Below are 16,966 nucleotides of genomic sequence, written 5' to 3' on the forward strand. Positions count from 1 at the left end.
CTCTCTGCTCACCCCTATCTTCGCTCTCTCTCTCCGCTCCCCCTCTCTCTCAGCTCCCCATTCCCCTCTCTCTCCCCATTCCCCTCTCTCTCCCCCTTCCCTTCTCTCCCCTCCTTCCCCTTTCTCCCCCCAGCTCCGAACGTGCGTGACGTCACCCTGCCTTGCCCTCAGAGACCGCGAGAGCCAAGGCCCGCTCTGTTGTCAGGCATTGGGAGCCAATGAGAGCCAAGGCCCGCCCCCCAGAAAGCCAATGAGATCGCGCACAAACCCACAGACAAACATCTTTTGAGTTTTATATATATAGATTTAATACAGTTGTAGTTTCTAAGAGGCATTAGAAGCAGTATTAAAAAGAGAGCTCTGCACTACAGAACTACAGGTAGTCCTCGTTATCCAACGTTTCACTTTACAACGAATGGCATATCCAACGCTTTACAGTGCCACCCTATGGGCTGTTTTTCGATGCCGGAATGCGTTATCCGACGCCTGAATGCTGTTTCCCAACGCTAACCGCCACTGATTAACATGGGTCTCACTTTACAACGGTTTCACTATCCAACGCTACTCCCAGAACGGATTCCGTTGGATAACCGAGGACCGCCTGTACTCTATTTGAATTAATGCTCATTAAAACCATTCAATGTCACAAGCACCCGAAGCTCATTTGAAGACCTTTTGTCATTGAATGGATTAACTACCAAATACAATGTAGAGTAATTGCACCTGGGCAATTTCTACCCATTCACATATACTGTAGGTATTGCAGGTAATAGTGAATATAATATTATATAATGAGGATGACGCCCAGCCGTTATCCTCCTGGGAATGCTCCTTCTAGTCCTCTGCAGTCATTGCTTCTTCACCGTCCCAAAATGTGCTAAAAATAGAGAGAGGTGCTTAGGTGGGAACTAAGCTTTGCGTCCCCCACAAATTCACCTTGCATGTCATATATAATATAAATCTATTTCAGACTGTGTAACACTTACAAGTAAAGGGGAAGGTGATTACTAATCTCACCCCCTGCTTCCCTTCTTAACTCCAAGCTGAACGTGTTAAGGTCCTTTAGTCTTTCCTGACCATGCACTATTTTAGTAACCCTTTTTTGCACAATCTCTAAACCAGAACTGACCACAGTGCTCAAGGTGAGGTCTTACCATTGTTCTAGAATGTATTTATTTATACAAATGTTTTACCAGGAAGTAATACATTGAGAGTTACCGCTCGTTTTCAAGTATGTCCTGGGCAATGTTCTATATGTTGCCATCACTACAGGCACCCCTCATACCCTGCTTCAGAAGAGAAAACCTCACTGAGATTTCAGGAAGCTGAAGGTGCCAGGCAGACGTCTTCTACTTCCCTTCGTCTGCTCCACCTCTCTGCAGGACTGTGTCCTCTTATTAACTCGTTGCTGTGGAGGGAGAAACGCAGGTGGCACATGGCTCATAGAACGTGTCCCGTGTGCTGCAGGGTGGGACGGTATCAGTGACACAGAAGAAGACAAGGACAGTTGTTTATGAAGTATGTTCCTCACATTCCTGTCAAATATTTACAACTGTTCAGGTCTAATCCTGGTTAGTTGGCAGGTGTGAGGGTGGTATTGTAAAACAGAGACAGACTGACCATCTGGTATTGGCCATGAGACTAAAGATAGGAAAGATCTGGGACTTTGTTTCTGGCTTCAAAACATTAACGCATAATGGAGAGCATTTATCAAAGCCTCTGGGCTGCAAAACTGGTGCCGACAGTGAAGCAAAAACAGCATCAAATTTATCAGAAAAAATGCAATTTCTTTTCATATCATTTTTTTGTTTACTTTTCCACCATAATTGCCCAGATTTTGAAACTGGGCGCTCAGCTAAACAGCCCGACTTATCTACAGAGCTTTAGCCTCGTAAATCCTTAGTCTCCGGCTCATGAAGTCATCTAAGCTTAATTTGCATCTTAACTTATGGGAGGGCTCCCCACCCTCCCCACCCGGGAGCTCCCCACCCTCCCCACCCGGGAGGGCATCCCACCCAGGAGGGCATCCCACCCAGGAGGGCATCCCACCCCTTTGCTGATAGGTGGGCTTGGAATGAGTGGCAGAGCAAATTCAATATGTACCGGTTTCAGGTGGCGTTCAGGTAGGCAATCAATGAGCTGAGACAGGACCTCGTGGGTATCATACTCAAACATGAAGCAGGCAAAGCAGTTTGAGGTTTTCTGTTTGAGAAGAGATAACATTAAAAAAAATTAGTATTGTGCCCGGTGCACTGTGACATTCAGTGTAAACTCAAAACCTCAAATAAACCCAAATTCACCCCAGAAGCCCTGGAGCAATCACTACCCTGGGTAGGACCGTGTCATCCACAACTTTAAGGAGATGTACTGTAGGAGCCCCTGTAAGGCCGTGATTATGCCTAAAAACGCAGACGGTCTAAAAACAAAATACAAAAATAACAATGAAAGTAAACATACCAGTAGCGGCGCGCGCACCGCCTGGAGCTGCAGGGCGGCCGACTGGGGAGGACAGAGGAATTTGTTCTCTGGAGGCGACGGCCGCATCATGTGAGCGGTTCAGCCAATGAAGGCGAACCGCTCACGGCCACGCCTCTGCCACGCCTCCCTGTCTCCTCTGCTTCTCTTGTCTCCTATCTCCCCTGTATGTTCAAGATGCCGCTCGGCGGCAGCGTGAGGGTGACGTCACCGGATCACACCGCCGCCCAGCGGCATCTGGTAGAATCGTAGCCTTAAGTGTGCTGAATTGTTAAGAATTTTACCCTAACAGTGGGGTATTTGCAACAAGGCAAAACATTGCTCTAGATATACCAGGGAAAATATCCTTTTTATTTGAATAAGATTTTTGTCTTTGGTACATGTGGAGTCTTTTGGCACAGAACGGCACCACTTTGCCTACATACATATGGGTCATCGCGTCTGGTGGCAGATACCTATCAGATGACCTGCGGGGTGGGACAATTTTTCCCACACTGTAAAATATCAGACATTATTTGATTTTCAACTTTTATTCCATATTTTGGTAGAAGTGTAATGTTGTTGCTGTTCCAACCAGAACATCACAGAATTGTTTTACTGCCTTTTCTCCAGCTTTTCTCATACTTAGAGTATGCTCCATGCACTCATATTTCTGCACTTCTTTTACTATGGAGAAGGCTTCTTCTACAACATTGAGACATTTGATAGTCTCATATTCCACCTTCCCCTATTTCCTTCTACCTTATATATTTTGATGCCACCAAATATTTTCTGATACGGCTTATGAAACAGAGCTAGTCTTGGTTCCTTTTAGTTGCTCTTTTTGGATCAGCTCTACTTGTCTCGTATGAAGAACAGGAAACCTTTTATCGCAGATAATAACTCTACCAGCAAACACCATGTTGACCCTTCCAATTGTCTTTTTTTTTTGTTTCAATTTTTTTTATTAGGCATTTATGTAATAAACACTTTTACAAACAAACATATCTTGGCCTAATACAGGGTTTTTCTCATTTTTGTTGGTAACAGAGATAGTCTCAGCGTGCCCCCTGCCCCTTCATCCTGGGTCGACAGGGCTAGCGTGAGGGTGGAAACAGAGAAAGAGAGGGGGAGAAAGAGAGCGGGGGAGGGGTGGAGGAAGGAGGGTCTCCTCCTCCTCAGTTTCCCATGAGGGATTCCTCCCATGTCACACCTATTGCTTATTGGGGGTAGGCCAGTTTTAATCTAGTGTTTGGGTCAGCCATGGTTCCCATACTTTATAGAAGGATACTGTTGTCCTTTTCAGGAAGGCTGATAGCTTCTCCATCAACATTACCTCTTGGATTCTTTTTTTAACTGTTTGCTTAGGGGGGGGGAGACACCTTCTTCCATGAAGCTGCCACCGCACATCTAGCCGCCGTGAGAATTAAGGAGATTAATTTTCTTATTGGGCGGTCAATGTTCTCTATTGGCCTGCTTCCAATTGTCTTTTGTCGTTGTTTGGCTTCTATGAGGACATTACATATAAAAGACCTAAAGTATTCTGCGGTGGTCACTGGAGATGTGCAAAATATTGTTACCATATACTGTAGGTATAGTAGTTTAGGAACCAGTTGAAATGACCCAATTTTTGTCATGAAAAATGATGCACACATCTAACCATTTTGCGACATTTTGCCCCCAAAAATTATATTTCTCATTATTTGAAATCTAAATATGTGCAAAAGCAAGCAAAATGTCACTAATATAGTAGCTTAAAAAAAATATCACCAACATTATTGTCAAACTTGGAGTTGGGGTGCACTGAAAAAATGAAATTAAGGTTTTTCAGTGAACTTTTAGGTCACTGCAATGTTTTCACTAGCTGTGAATGTCCAAACAGTGCTATTAATACAATACTCTCTACTACTCTATGTAGCCATGCATAACAATGGTCTGCAGTCATCTCTCCTGATGGCAGAAAAACCTGGTAAGTTACAGAAATGCCAGCAGTAATCATGGAGGTTTGCCCTCACACCCTGGTGAGGTGCCCTATGTATGGATGGGAGTGGCTACATGCTCTGAGTCCACAGTTAGTGACATCAGAGATGTGCCTGTTTCCTGAGGTATATAAGGCACCGCACTGCCTAAAGTTAGTGTTGATGCTGCGAGGTGAAGTGCGGAGCAGCAAGTTCTGAGGTGGAATCAATGTGCCCACTAGTGCAGTAACTAGTGGCACTGTTCTATATCCAGCCATAGAAAGCCAACTGTGTCCAGGGACCTGGCACAGGGGTGATCTCCCTGCGAGGGAGAGGGGATCCCACTCCATTGGGAGGCGTACCTTTTAAAGGGGAGCACGGAGAAATGTGCGGCTGAAGCGGCTTCCTGTGAGGGGCAGCTGGCCCATACCACCTCTGTGCAATAAAGATGACTTGTTCAACGAGAACCCCATGGTGTGAGTCTGAAATCACTCTCCAGGGGCCATCACCACCAAGAAGGAGTTCCTCATCAGGACCATCTCCCTGCGGACGCATATATCCTGATGAGGTGGAGGCGCTGCACATGATATAGGTAGGACTCGCACCCACTACCTCAGCTGCCTGTCTGGAGTGACAATCCCCTAATACCATCATGCGGGAGACTCAGGAGTAATGTTGCCTACTGGTGCACCACCAGACACGACCATGTAATGGGGGCTGGTTAGACCACACGGGCCAATATGAGATGGGTGGGTCAGACTAGAGGGAATACCCGTTACATCTATAATATGTACTACTCACCCCTGGTGTAATGAAATTACAGTCATGTCCCTTTCCTTGTTGCTTTTTGCAATTGGTCTGCTTCAAAGTAAACTCCAAATGGACAAATATTCCAGTAGAAAACTGTAATAGAGAAGGAAAGAACAATGCTTATACTGTACCAACGTGTTGTAGAGAGAACAGAGACCAAACAGCACAGTACGGACCTGCAAAAACCCCTTCATATAGAGAGGAACAGAGACCAGAATACCTCTTTATATAGAGGAGAGGAACAGAGACCGGAACTCACCTTTATATAGAGGAGAGGAACAGAGGCCAGGACACACCTTTATATAGAGGAGAGGAAAGGAGACCAGGACACAACTTTATATAGAGGAGAGGAAAGGAGACCAGAACTCACCTTTATATAGAGAGGAATAGAGACCAGAACATCCCTTTATATAGAGGAGAAGAACAGAGACCAGAACACACCTTTATATAGAGGAGAGGAACAGAGACCAGAACACCCCTTTATATAGAGGAGAAGAACAGAGACCAGAACACACCTTTATATAGAGGAGAGGAGCTGAGACCAGAACACCCCTTTATATAGAGGAGAGGAACAGAGACCAGAACACACCTTTATATAGAGGAGAGGAACAGAGACCAGAACACACCTTTATATAGAGGAGAAGAACAGAGACCAGAACACACCTTTATATAGAGAGGAACATTGACCGGAACACACCTTTATATAGAGGACAGAAACAGAGACCAGGACACACCTTTATATAGAGGAGAGGAATAGAGACCAGAACACACCCGTCACGATAATATCATGAGATATTATGTATTTTTTTCAATTGGGCGCTTCGGGGGTAAATAAGCTACAGTTTGAATATATTCTTATACTTATCATAATTACTGTTTAAAATACAATATATATTTGGTTGATGACAGGCCCAGGCTTGTCATGTGTGGGTGCTGGGTTTCAAAGAGAGCATACACTGGCGACACACTTTATTCGAGCTCGGCTAGTCCCACGAATTCGGGTATACCCGGGTGTATTGAGGTTTGTGACTGTTTTCTGCCCGAGTACATTGCGTTATTTTCAAGGCAGGGATTGAAGCATTTTATTCCCGCTGGCTGCAATACTGCACAGTATATATAAATATATACTGCATTACAATTCAGGAATTTATGCCATCTGGTAGACACGCGAAGCATTGCAGCCTATTAAATCCTAATCATTATCATTTAACAGATCAGCCGCCCGTCAGCCAGGCATGAACCCAGGCTGGGAAGGCCAATGCAACGGGGCTTGTCTGAGGTGAGGAGTGGCGCATTCCAGGTATCTGCCAGGTACATACTGGGTATTTGCTCGAATAGAGTGTGTCGGTGCAGTAATTGGGGGTGCCTATCCTGTATGGCCCACTAAAGGGGTCAGATGTGTTGCATGTGCTGATATAGTCTCAAAATAAGGGTAGTTGTCTTGCCAGACATGGGAATAAAATATGGCTCCTGTGACAACTTTCTATAAACCTGGTCTTTTGAGATCTAGCTTCAAAGGCATTCCCAGGATTGTTCTGTATGGCCAGGGGTCATAGTTAAGAAAGTATTGGCCCAAAGAGTGTCTTTATTAAAAATGAGAATAGCATGTGAAGTCATCCCCTCTGCATAATAAGACTTACAAAGCTGTAATCGTGTCACCGAGGGGCACGTTCTGACATCACACACTGTATGTTTAAGAGGTAATAAGGGACAGATATTCATTTGTCACTCAAATTTAGGATTAAGATGGTCATATTTAATCTTGTCGCGTCCGCCATGAGTGCCTGAATGTATTAATGTGACACACGTGTGTAAGAAATTACTGAAGGGAAGTTATGAGTGGGGGTATATCCTGAGACAGATTCAAACGTGGTATGGACGAAGTTTTTTTTTACTCTGTAAAAAAACTGTCAATCTCACAGCTGATTTACGACAGGGGCTGGGTTTATGTTGTTCAATGGGGAAAAATACTGCATAAGAGAGCAAGGTTTAATGAAAAATCAGATTTCACCAGAGGATTGTTTTGGACAAAACACGTGATATCTCCTCTACTCCACCAGTGATCTCTCTGGGAGCAAAAGGAAGTGACTCTTTGACAAAGGCCGGTGCGGCTGAAACGCGTCAGAGTTTTTTCGTTGTGCTGTCCGTTATGTGCCATTAAAACTTTGTGTAACCAGTACTCTGCAATTTCTGGTCATCATTTCGTCCAAGGCAGTTGCACCGCCATTCACTTCCTTTTGCATCTTGATACTCCTTCGGTAGGAGCACGCCAAGCTGCACCTAGACCTCCAGCAGATCATGTGAGTCAATTTCCACTGTTTTATTATCAAGCTTCACTGTCCTTTTGCACCTGCAAGCCCGTGACACTCATATAAGACATACTTGGCTAAGGCTATTGGGAGTTTACATATAGGGCTTTTTAATGGTTGGACAGTGTTTTCACTTATTGTGGATATAAGGTGGATTATTTATTTATTTATTTATAACATATTTTACCAGGAAGTAATACATTGAGAGTTACCTCTCATTTTCAAGTATGTCCTGGGCACAGAGTAAGACAAATAATACATGGTTACAAATACAGTTACATAAATGAACAGGGTATACATTATATACAAGACATTGCGTGCACAGTTAAAGAAAATATATATTATGGGCGTATGAAACAGTTACAGACCAGATTAAAATGTGAGACAGCCTTGGATTTGAAAGAACTTAAACTGGTGGTGGATGTGAGAGTCTCTGGTAGGTTGTTCCAGTTTTGGGGTGCACGGTAGGAGAAGGAGGAACGGCCGGATGTGTTGAAGGCCAGAGAGGCTATGGCTGTGTGCATATAGGATTGTGTCGTCTGCATACATGTGTATTGAGGCTTCCTTACAAGCTGTGGGAAGATCATTAATGAACACTGAGAAGAGTAGGGGCCCCAGAACAGAGCCTTGCGGGACACCACAGGTGATATCCAGGGGGTTGGAGTTAGAGCCTGAGATGGACACATGTTGGGATCTTCCTGATAGGTAGGACTGAAACCAGTTTAAAGCATGCTTCCCTATTCCAGAGCTCTGGAGTTTGTTAAGCAGGATAGCATGATCAACTGTGTCAAAAGCCTTTGCAAAATCTAGGAATACTGCACCAATGAGTTGTCCCCGTTCCATGCCACACTGGATTTCATTGCAAACTTTTAGCAGGGTAGTTACGGTGCAGTGTTTGGGATGAAAGTCAGATTGGAATTGGCTAGGGAAATTTGTCTTGGTATAGAAATCGCTTTATTGGGAGTGGACACATTTTTCCATGACTTTGGATAGACTTGGGAGAAGTGAGATTGGCCTGTAGTTTGAGACAGTGTTTTTGTCCCCACTTTTGAAGATTGGGACAACTCTGGCAGTTTTCCAGGTCTTAGGGATATGGCCTGCAGACAGGATAGAGTTGACTATGGAAGCAATTGGTTTGGCAATGGCTGGGGCACCAAGTCGTAGGAACCTAGATTGTAGTAAGTCAGGTCCGCATTCGCTGCTTAGTTTTAGTTTGAGGAGCGCTTATGTAATATCTCCTCTCCAGATACTGGGCCAAATTGAAAATTGTGGGCAGTGTTGGGAGGGGGTGGGGCTATGTGTGTACTCCCAGGATGAGATCCAGATTTGTGGTTTGGGCTGCGTTTCGCTAATAAGTTAGTGGCACACCCCACAAAGTAATCATTGAATGCATTTGCAATGTCAGTGGGGTTTGTCAGAGTAATATCCCCCTTAGTGATATTACTTGGTTGTTGATGGTTAGGGGGCTGGAATATATTGTTGATAATCTTCCAGAATTTAGCTGGGTTTGATGTATTTTGGTGGAGATTGTCAGAGTAATATTGTGCTTTTGCGTGCCTTGTTTGCCTTGTGCACATATTCCGCATGCATCTGTAGTGATTGAGATCCTTGGTAGTGCCAGTTACTTTGTAGCTTTTCCACAAGGCATCCCTGAACTGGTAGAGTGCAATACGGTCAGTTGTAACCCATGGAAGGTGGGCCCCCCGTACCCTTATTTTGCGTAGTGGAGCATGGGTATCGCAGAGTTTTAAGAACTCTGATTGGAAATAGTCGAGCGCAGAATTATGGAGGTCTAATTCAAGTGTGCTGCTCCATTTGGATGGATAATTACAAAATGATCAATTAAAGATATACTCATGCATGGACTTTCCCTGTGAGCATTGTATAGGAGAGACTTCTCCTATTCTTTTTACTTTGATCTCTCTGTGAAAAAACATATGACATATGTGATGTATAGGGTTTTCTTTTATGTTATATCCTTTTAATTTTGAGAAACTGTTCTGCATTTTATTGTAACTGTATGTTCTTGGAATACTTTTTTCTGTAACCTAAGCACTGTATTTTTATATATATATTAAAACATTTAATAAGTAATGTTTTGGGACTCTGAATGAACTATCGTAAGCTCTGGGTTGAATATTTATGTTTTCGGACACATTTTGCTGCACCTGATGTGTGTGTTAAAGTGCAGAGTTGTTTCTATAATAAACAGGGATCTGGGGCCCTGGCAAATATTAATTTTACATTTTATTTGCATATCCCAGGTGGTAGCAGTGTTTAGATATGATTGCAATTGGGTAGGGGCTCACTGGAGTTACCTTGTGGAGGAGAAAGGTAAGTTGGCTAGAGTAGCCGTGTATATTAACCCTGGTTGCATATCTAAGTGACGTGCGGGGTTTGTGGTGGTGGTGGTATATTGGGACGGATTTAAGGGAGATGTTAACTCATTTGAGTGACCTTTGCAGAGGTGAAGATTGGGGCAGGTTGCGGGTTGTGTATTGATCCTTGTCCTGTAGAGGAGATAATGCACTATCTGAACTTCCATTATTTTCGTACAAAAGAGGAAAGAATCTTCGGGATCGCCTAGTTAGGGTGGACCTTGGGGGGACAACCACTCAACAAATATTTCTGGGCACCCCGAAAGTGGGTTGCTACAGATGCTGTAGCTGTACTCATTGCAATAATATTGTGGAGGGTCCCACTTTCCAAAACCCTGTCTCTGGTAAAATTTATAAAATTAGAGATTTCTATACATGCCTTTCAAAGGACGTCATATATTTGATCAAATGTCCATGCGGCAAGGGCTATGTGGGTGAGACCACCCAGAGGGTGAAGGACAGGATTGGACAGCATAAGGCGGCCATACGCAGATGTGACCCTGAAGCACCGGTAGCACATCATTTCACACAAGCTGGGCATACTGTGAGTCAACTGCGGTACCAGGTGATAGACGGCATTAAAATGGGGCGGCGTGGAGACAATCTACATAAGATGTTGCTACAGAGAGAATCAAAATGGATAAGAACCCTTGGCACTATGACCCCATTGGGCATGAACAAAGAACTAAATATGGGTTTCTACCTCTGAACCAAAGTGCCCCTTGCCGTCTCTTCCACAGTTGCCACAGAGTGTTCCTCTGGCTCCATGGTTTTGTGATGCCTGGTACCCTTTACTAGTGTCTCTAGTGCCCCCTTTTATTGGGTTATGTGTCTGTGGTGTTGGGTACCTGCGTCTTGCCGCCTGTGCGGATTGATCCAACTTTCGCCCGTGGCAGGTGTCCCCCACCGCTGGCCTGACACCCTGGTTCTATATAGTTCCTTTATAATCTTGTCCTATGTTTAGTGTCCCCAATTACCCACCAGGTCATATTTTCCTAGATTTAATGATCATTATTTGTGTATATAGTAGCCTCTTTATACATTATTTGTTTGTGTGTTCAGTTCTTTTCATACATTGCTTAGCTTATGAGAGGACCAAATAATACTCTGCTTTTAATATGGTATGTTTTTATTTTCACCTATTTTAGGTAGCCCTCTGAGGGTAATCCTGTGGATGTCCTACTATAGCTAATTATCCACACATCTAAATATGGTTTGGGATCGTACTGCATGCTGCCAGACTCCTATACTGCCACATATCAAAAGATTCGTTTCTTCAAGCTCCAGAGGACAGGCATGGCGTCAGTGAAGTCCCGTGGTTACCATGGTAACCCGATCTGTTTACATTTACAAGGAGGAAGGAGAGAGTGGTACAGCGCTATGGACACTACCACCTGCATGCTATCAGGCTGATTGGAGCAACGCGCACAGCAGATGACGTCAGGATTCCCTTAAGAAGCCTTATGAACTGCACATTCACTGCAAACACCCTCTAGAGTGAGGAGCTGGCTCGTGGTCTGTGTGTCCTATTAACTAAGGACTGTCTGGTTTGCACTACTCCTGATTTGCCTCCTCTCTTTGCTGTTCTCTGGTGTTCTCAGTTGTTGCTAGTTCACTAATACATTGTAGCTGTTTGCATGTAGTTTGTCCCTGAATATATCTATACAAAAGTTAAACTGTGGATTTATTTTGCCAATTAGTTTAGGGATATTGTATGTGTATTTAATTAGAATATTACTTAGAATTTGTGGCGGGTCTTCTATTGTTTTTACTTAGGGTCAGTTCTGTTGTTGTGGGTTCTGGGGCTAGGGAAGTACCCTCTTGTCCCCTTGGGACTGAGGGGAACGGGCCTGACGAAGGGACAAGTCCCGAAACGTTGCCCCCCTATACTCCCCCGTTGTGACCCACTTTTTTTGTTTTCTTTGTTCCCTTCCCACCATTCACCTCACCTTCCCTTCGTTTTCCCATCCTACTTTTCCTTTATCCCTTATCCTCCTGTACATCCCACGTATGGCCCTACCTATACTGTATGTTATCTGTTTTCCTAGTGTGGCGTTGTCAGTTGTTTGACTTATTTGTGCACTGATTAAATTTTCAAATTGGTTATATACCAGTGACTTTGTATCTATTATTAGGGTGTGCTGGGTTTTCTTCAGTACTTTATCATGTACAGAGGGTTCTGTATTATGTACATACAACATCTCCAATGCCGACCCTTACAATCAGTTGAGCACATGAAACTGAGGGGACTCAGCAAGGAGGATTACCCTATCGACGGAGTAGTGAAGGTTCGGCTGGAGATACTTCAGCTGAACACAGGCAAATTGCACCCTATGGACGTGGAGGCGCTCGTATGCCCCGAGCCCCAAGAGTATCCCAGTGCTCCGATCATACTGGGAACCAATACCGATGTAGTGCGGGCAATAATCAGGGCCTATCTGCAGGAAGCCGGCGAACTGCCTTTGGATAGTCTGACCATCCACCCCATCCTTCTGAATGAGTGTTGTATGATATCCACACTTGACAGAGACAGAGAGCTCTTCAACCTGCAGGTGGGGTTAACAGAGATTCCACCAAGGGGAGTGAAGTGCATGGCCACATTGTGCTGCTACCCCGACCGAGACAAGGTCGATCACCTCTTTTCTCTGGAAAGTACGCCCGAGGAAGACGCCCAGTGAGGCTTCAAGCTGGTGCTGGAAGTTCGAGAGTGGTCCTCCAAGATTCCGGGAAGAATTAAAGTATTCGTCCAAAATATCTCCCCATATCCCATGGCATTTGATCAGGGGCAAAGATTGGGGCAAATTACTGCTGCGGTGTTAGAGCATCCAGCCGAGCTGCCTTTCAACTTCGGAGACTCAACCCTGCCGGCCTAATGGACAGACTGACTAACGGCCAGATTGGAAGAACGCTGGGCTGTATTCTCCACAGGTGGGATGGATGTGGGCTGCAGTCAAAGCGCCCAACACATTATCCAGCTTAGGGACGCCACCCCCTTCCGCGAACGTTCTCGTCGCATCGCCCATCAGGATGTGGACGATGTAAGGAACGTCTTACAAGAGATGGAGACAGCGAGAATTGTGACTGAATTCCGGAATCCCAACGCCTCGCCCATCGAGGTGGTGAGGAAGAAGAATGGGTCGATTAGACTGTGTGTCGACTACCAGACACTGAACAAACGTACGATACTTGACCAGTACACTCTCCCTCGCATCGAAGAGATTCTCAACGCACTAACTGGAAGCCAGTGGTTCAGTGTCCTGGACTTGCGGTCTGGGTACTACCAGGTACCGATGAATACAGAAGACCAGGAGAAGACTGCCTTTGTCTGTCCCCTGAGCTTATATCAATTTACGCATATGCCCGAAGGCATCTATGGAGCTCCTGCGACCTTTCAGCGCCTAATGGAGTAGACCATCGGTGACATGAATCCCTGAGAATGCTTGGTCTACCTGGATGATATCATCATCTTTGGTAAGACCTTGAAGGAACATGAAGAACGGCTGCTAAAAGTACTGAACCGTCTGGGTTGAGAAGGCCTGAACTGTCCCTAGACAAGTGCTGGTTCTGCCATACCTCTGTGATCTACGTGGGACACATTTTGTCCGCCGATAGGATCGCCACGGATCCGGCCAAAGTGGAAGCCTTAGTGAATTGGCCGCGATGGGGGAGGTAGGAAGGGTACTAAGATACTTTGGGAGTCCAAGGGAATAAAGGGATCACAGAAGTCTTATGCATCTGTGGGTATGGAGTGAGAAAGATGTAAGGAAGAGAAAGGGATTGGACAAGCCTCATGCTTCTGGTTGTCGGTGCAGAAAGGTACCTAAGAGACCTAATTCTTGTGGGGTGAGAGGAGAAAGCAATCAGAGAAGCCATATGCTTGGGGTCGAGAGGGAGAAGGGTATTGGAGAGAACTCATGTTTCTGGAGAGTGTGAGGAGATGGGGCTCAAAGAGGGGAGATGGTTGGGGAGGTGAGGAAGGAGGGTCCAGAAAAGCATGATGTTTGAGGAGATGGGTGGTGGAGCAATGGCCAAAGAAGCCTGGTTCTTTGGAGCTGCAGTCTCCATTCTCTGATGGGATGGGATCATGTCAGATGTGATATGATATGGTTTGTGATGTCATGTATGATGACATCACCAAAGCATGGGTGTGGCTTAAGTTTGCGTGTCACGTTAACTTCAACATTCCAGACTTTTGAAGGGTTTGCTTACAAACCTTAACTACACTTTCACAAAGTTTTTTTCAATTGAATATGTATATGTAACCCCACTTTGGGATTATTATGGCCTTAAGGGGTTAACTATGTGGGCCCACACAGAGTAACGCCCCTTCCCCATGACATGCTGCATGACTAGGCAGAATCATAGCCCACCCTCTTCTGCCTAGCTATAGTGATGTAATCGCAAGATATATATAGGAAGGAGAGGTTTCTAGAAGGTCAGGTCTCAGGAGGAGTAACATAAGAGGGATCTCACAGTGAATAGTGTATATAGGTTGTAATATAGATGAGTATGTAGAGTATATACAATATAGATGTTATAGGCTAAGGATCTCCTTTATTGTTTTATAGTTAGGGACAGTGCCCTACATAGATAATGTCCCCAGGAATTACTCCACACTGCTCTCATGAATCACATAGAGGAAGCCTATGCCTGGATGGGGTTCCCCGAGCCACAGCCCCGAGGCATAGCTGGATCAGCTATGGAGAGTCCATAGCTGGCTCTCGCCCAGAAGGCCAGAATATGGCATTAAGTACCCGAGACGAGGATACTGACAACAAACAGAAAGAGAGTAGTACAAGGCCCAACAGGGTTCCAAAAGATCACTTAGGTAACAAGGATTAGTCATGTCTCAGCACCTCCCTAGCGGGCCGAGATACAGGGTAGCTAGGGAAGAGAATACAGACCACACAAGCAGGAAACATTAACGGTGCAATATAAGAAGTGTGTATATATTGTGGATGAAACTATATCGATGGTGTTTAATAAAGCTGCTGTTTGTATAAATAAAGTTATTACACCCAACCTGCAGGAATCCAGCACCCTGGCAAGGTAACCAATTCTAAATAAGACAACGGATTAGAAATGATTGATCAAATCCTATGTGGAGAAGGGGCGGCTCAGTGAGTAAAGACACTGACTGGCACTGAGTTTGAAGCAGGGGATCCTGGTTTAATTCCCAGTGTCGGCTCCTTGTGACCTTGAGCAAGTCACTTTATCTCACTGTGCCTCAGGCACCAAAAATATAGATTGTAAGCTCCACGAGGCAGGGACATGTATCTGTAAAGTACAACGTAAGGCCTCGTTTAGGGCGCCAAAGGCAGGAGTTGGAGGGCGGTTGTTTGCGTGACCCCTGTGTCACTGTAAGTGGACACAGAGCATGATGTCACTTCCTTCACTACACCATACACATCACAGGGGATGAGGGAAAACCTCATGATTACTCCTGGCAACCTGACCTTATAACAGGAAATATTGCACAGAAGGAGAGAGGCATTTAACCCCAAAATTACACAGGGCTACATGAGTAAATCCCCTGTTCTGCAAATCTGGTTCTTTCTACAGTTGCACAGCAAAACACAACCAGATTTAGGAAGGTAAAAACAATCCCTTAGTTTTCAACATGATTTACATTTCTTTGATAAATCTGGGCTTATTTTTTCCACCAGTTAAGACATCAACACACATTCCCAAAAGTCCTGGCAGCAAACTCTATGTTAGTTCTCCATGCTCATTATACGCAAGTTATTGTGATTAGTATTAGATGCAGAGGTGTCCTCGGCCACTTAATGCTGCTGATCCCTTATACCAGCACCTAATGCACAAAGTCACTAACACATGTACAGATGCACTAACACACACAAAGTACACACCCATTAACACAGAGACACAGATACACACATGAACACACCGATATGCATAGAAACACACTGATACACACAGACACTGATATGCACACACTACAGACATGCTGGTACACACATACACACACACACACACTCTGCTACACACACCATGGCACTGATACACACAGTCGGAACATTGATTTATATAATGATATATACAGATATACACATAAATGTGAAAGTATTTGCATATTTGCACAAGCACACACACAGACCCACACATGCCTATATACTGCTGTAATTGTAAGCCAGTGTTTTGTTTTTTTTGCCCATATCAGTGCTATGGTCATGGAGGTAGATATATAACATACATTAAGTACTAAAGATGAATAATACTTGAAGTCGATACATGATCCCCTCCACATATCATGATGGTATCATAACAAACTCATAGTAACTTACTTTTTCTGTTGCTTTCAATACAGAAGACACTTGGAAACCACTCTGGATGTGATCCTTCTTGTGGAAATCCTCAATCACATTGGCCAGTGCTGTGTTCTGTAGGGCAGACAGCTCTCCCATTGGGATTTGGCCCTTTACACCAAGAGCTAGAACCATAGAAATCAGCCACAAAGCTACAGCCATTGTATTCATCTTGGCGACGCTCCTCTCTGATGTAAATCTCTCCCCGCTTCCAAGCTTCAGTTTCTCTCTGTTTAATATTGATCTTGGTCTTCTATTAACTCACATATACTGTACGACCTTGCCCCAAAACATTGAGGACCTTTGGATAGGAAAATCATAAACAACAGCTTGGATGTCCCGATGTATTCTATTTCAGATCTCTTCCGTACATTTCACAGTTGGAGAACAGAGATGTGTCCAGCTGGCGTCTCATGAGTTGATGTTTTTTTAATGTTCAGACAGGATGTGTAACAGATAGCATGTGTATTGCCTCATAATATCCTGAACTGAAGCTTTACATAACAGGGAAAATGCGGTGGTGCAAAAAAAGATACTGCTGCCATCAAGTACATACTTTGTTTGACAAATCACAGAACAACCCTCACCCCTGCATGGCACCAAACATCAGGCACCTCACCCCTGCAGTGCCCCACTCCCCGTTAGGGCCAGTGGGCCACAGGTCATCCATTAAGAAGGGGAGGTGTAGAGGGAGAGGGGGTTGGCCCGGTATTAAAGGGGTTGCACCCCAT

At 44.7% G+C, this 16,966-nt stretch overlaps 1 protein-coding gene across 4 annotated transcripts; it reads right to left on the bottom strand.

Moving 5' to 3' along the window:
- Positions 1–283: 283 nt before the first annotated feature.
- Positions 284–16,829, bottom strand: RARRES2 (retinoic acid receptor responder 2). 4 transcript variants are annotated; one of them, XM_075588244.1, is made up of 5 exons: positions 16,215–16,799; positions 5,214–5,315; positions 2,104–2,202; positions 1,311–1,408; positions 284–877 (listed from the first exon to the last, which is right to left on the bottom strand). In XM_075588244.1, the coding sequence occupies exons 1-5, from the start codon at positions 16,404–16,406 to the stop codon at positions 835–837; spliced, it is 534 nt and encodes a 177-aa protein (XP_075444359.1). In that variant the 5' UTR covers positions 16,407–16,799; the 3' UTR covers positions 284–834. The 4 variants fall into 4 exon arrangements, with proteins under 4 accessions (XP_075444359.1, XP_075444360.1, XP_075444361.1 ...); XM_075588245.1 differs by having other exon boundaries at positions 1,286–1,408; positions 16,215–16,790; XM_075588246.1 differs by lacking the exon at positions 5,214–5,315 and having other exon boundaries at positions 16,215–16,829.
- Between the last annotated feature and the right edge of the window lie 137 nt (positions 16,830–16,966).

The sequence above is a fragment of the Ascaphus truei genome, chromosome 2 (genome assembly GCF_040206685.1).
Source record: "Ascaphus truei isolate aAscTru1 chromosome 2, aAscTru1.hap1, whole genome shotgun sequence".
Taxonomy (NCBI): Eukaryota; Metazoa; Chordata; class Amphibia; order Anura; family Ascaphidae; genus Ascaphus; species Ascaphus truei.

Excerpts from the sequence above, each read along its gene's own strand:
- RARRES2 (XM_075588244.1), bottom strand. The coding sequence starts at position 16,406 with ATGAATACAATGGCTGTAGCTTTGTGGCTGATTTCTATGGTTCTAGCT. Across the intron at positions 5,316-16,214 it reads TATTGAAAGCAACAGAAAAA|TTTTCTACTGGAATATTTGT; the intron begins GTAAGTTACTAT and ends TCTCTATTACAG. Across the intron at positions 2,203-5,213 it reads GTAATTTCATTACACCAGGG|AAAACCTCAAACTGCTTTGC; the intron begins GTGAGTAGTACA and ends CTTCTCAAACAG.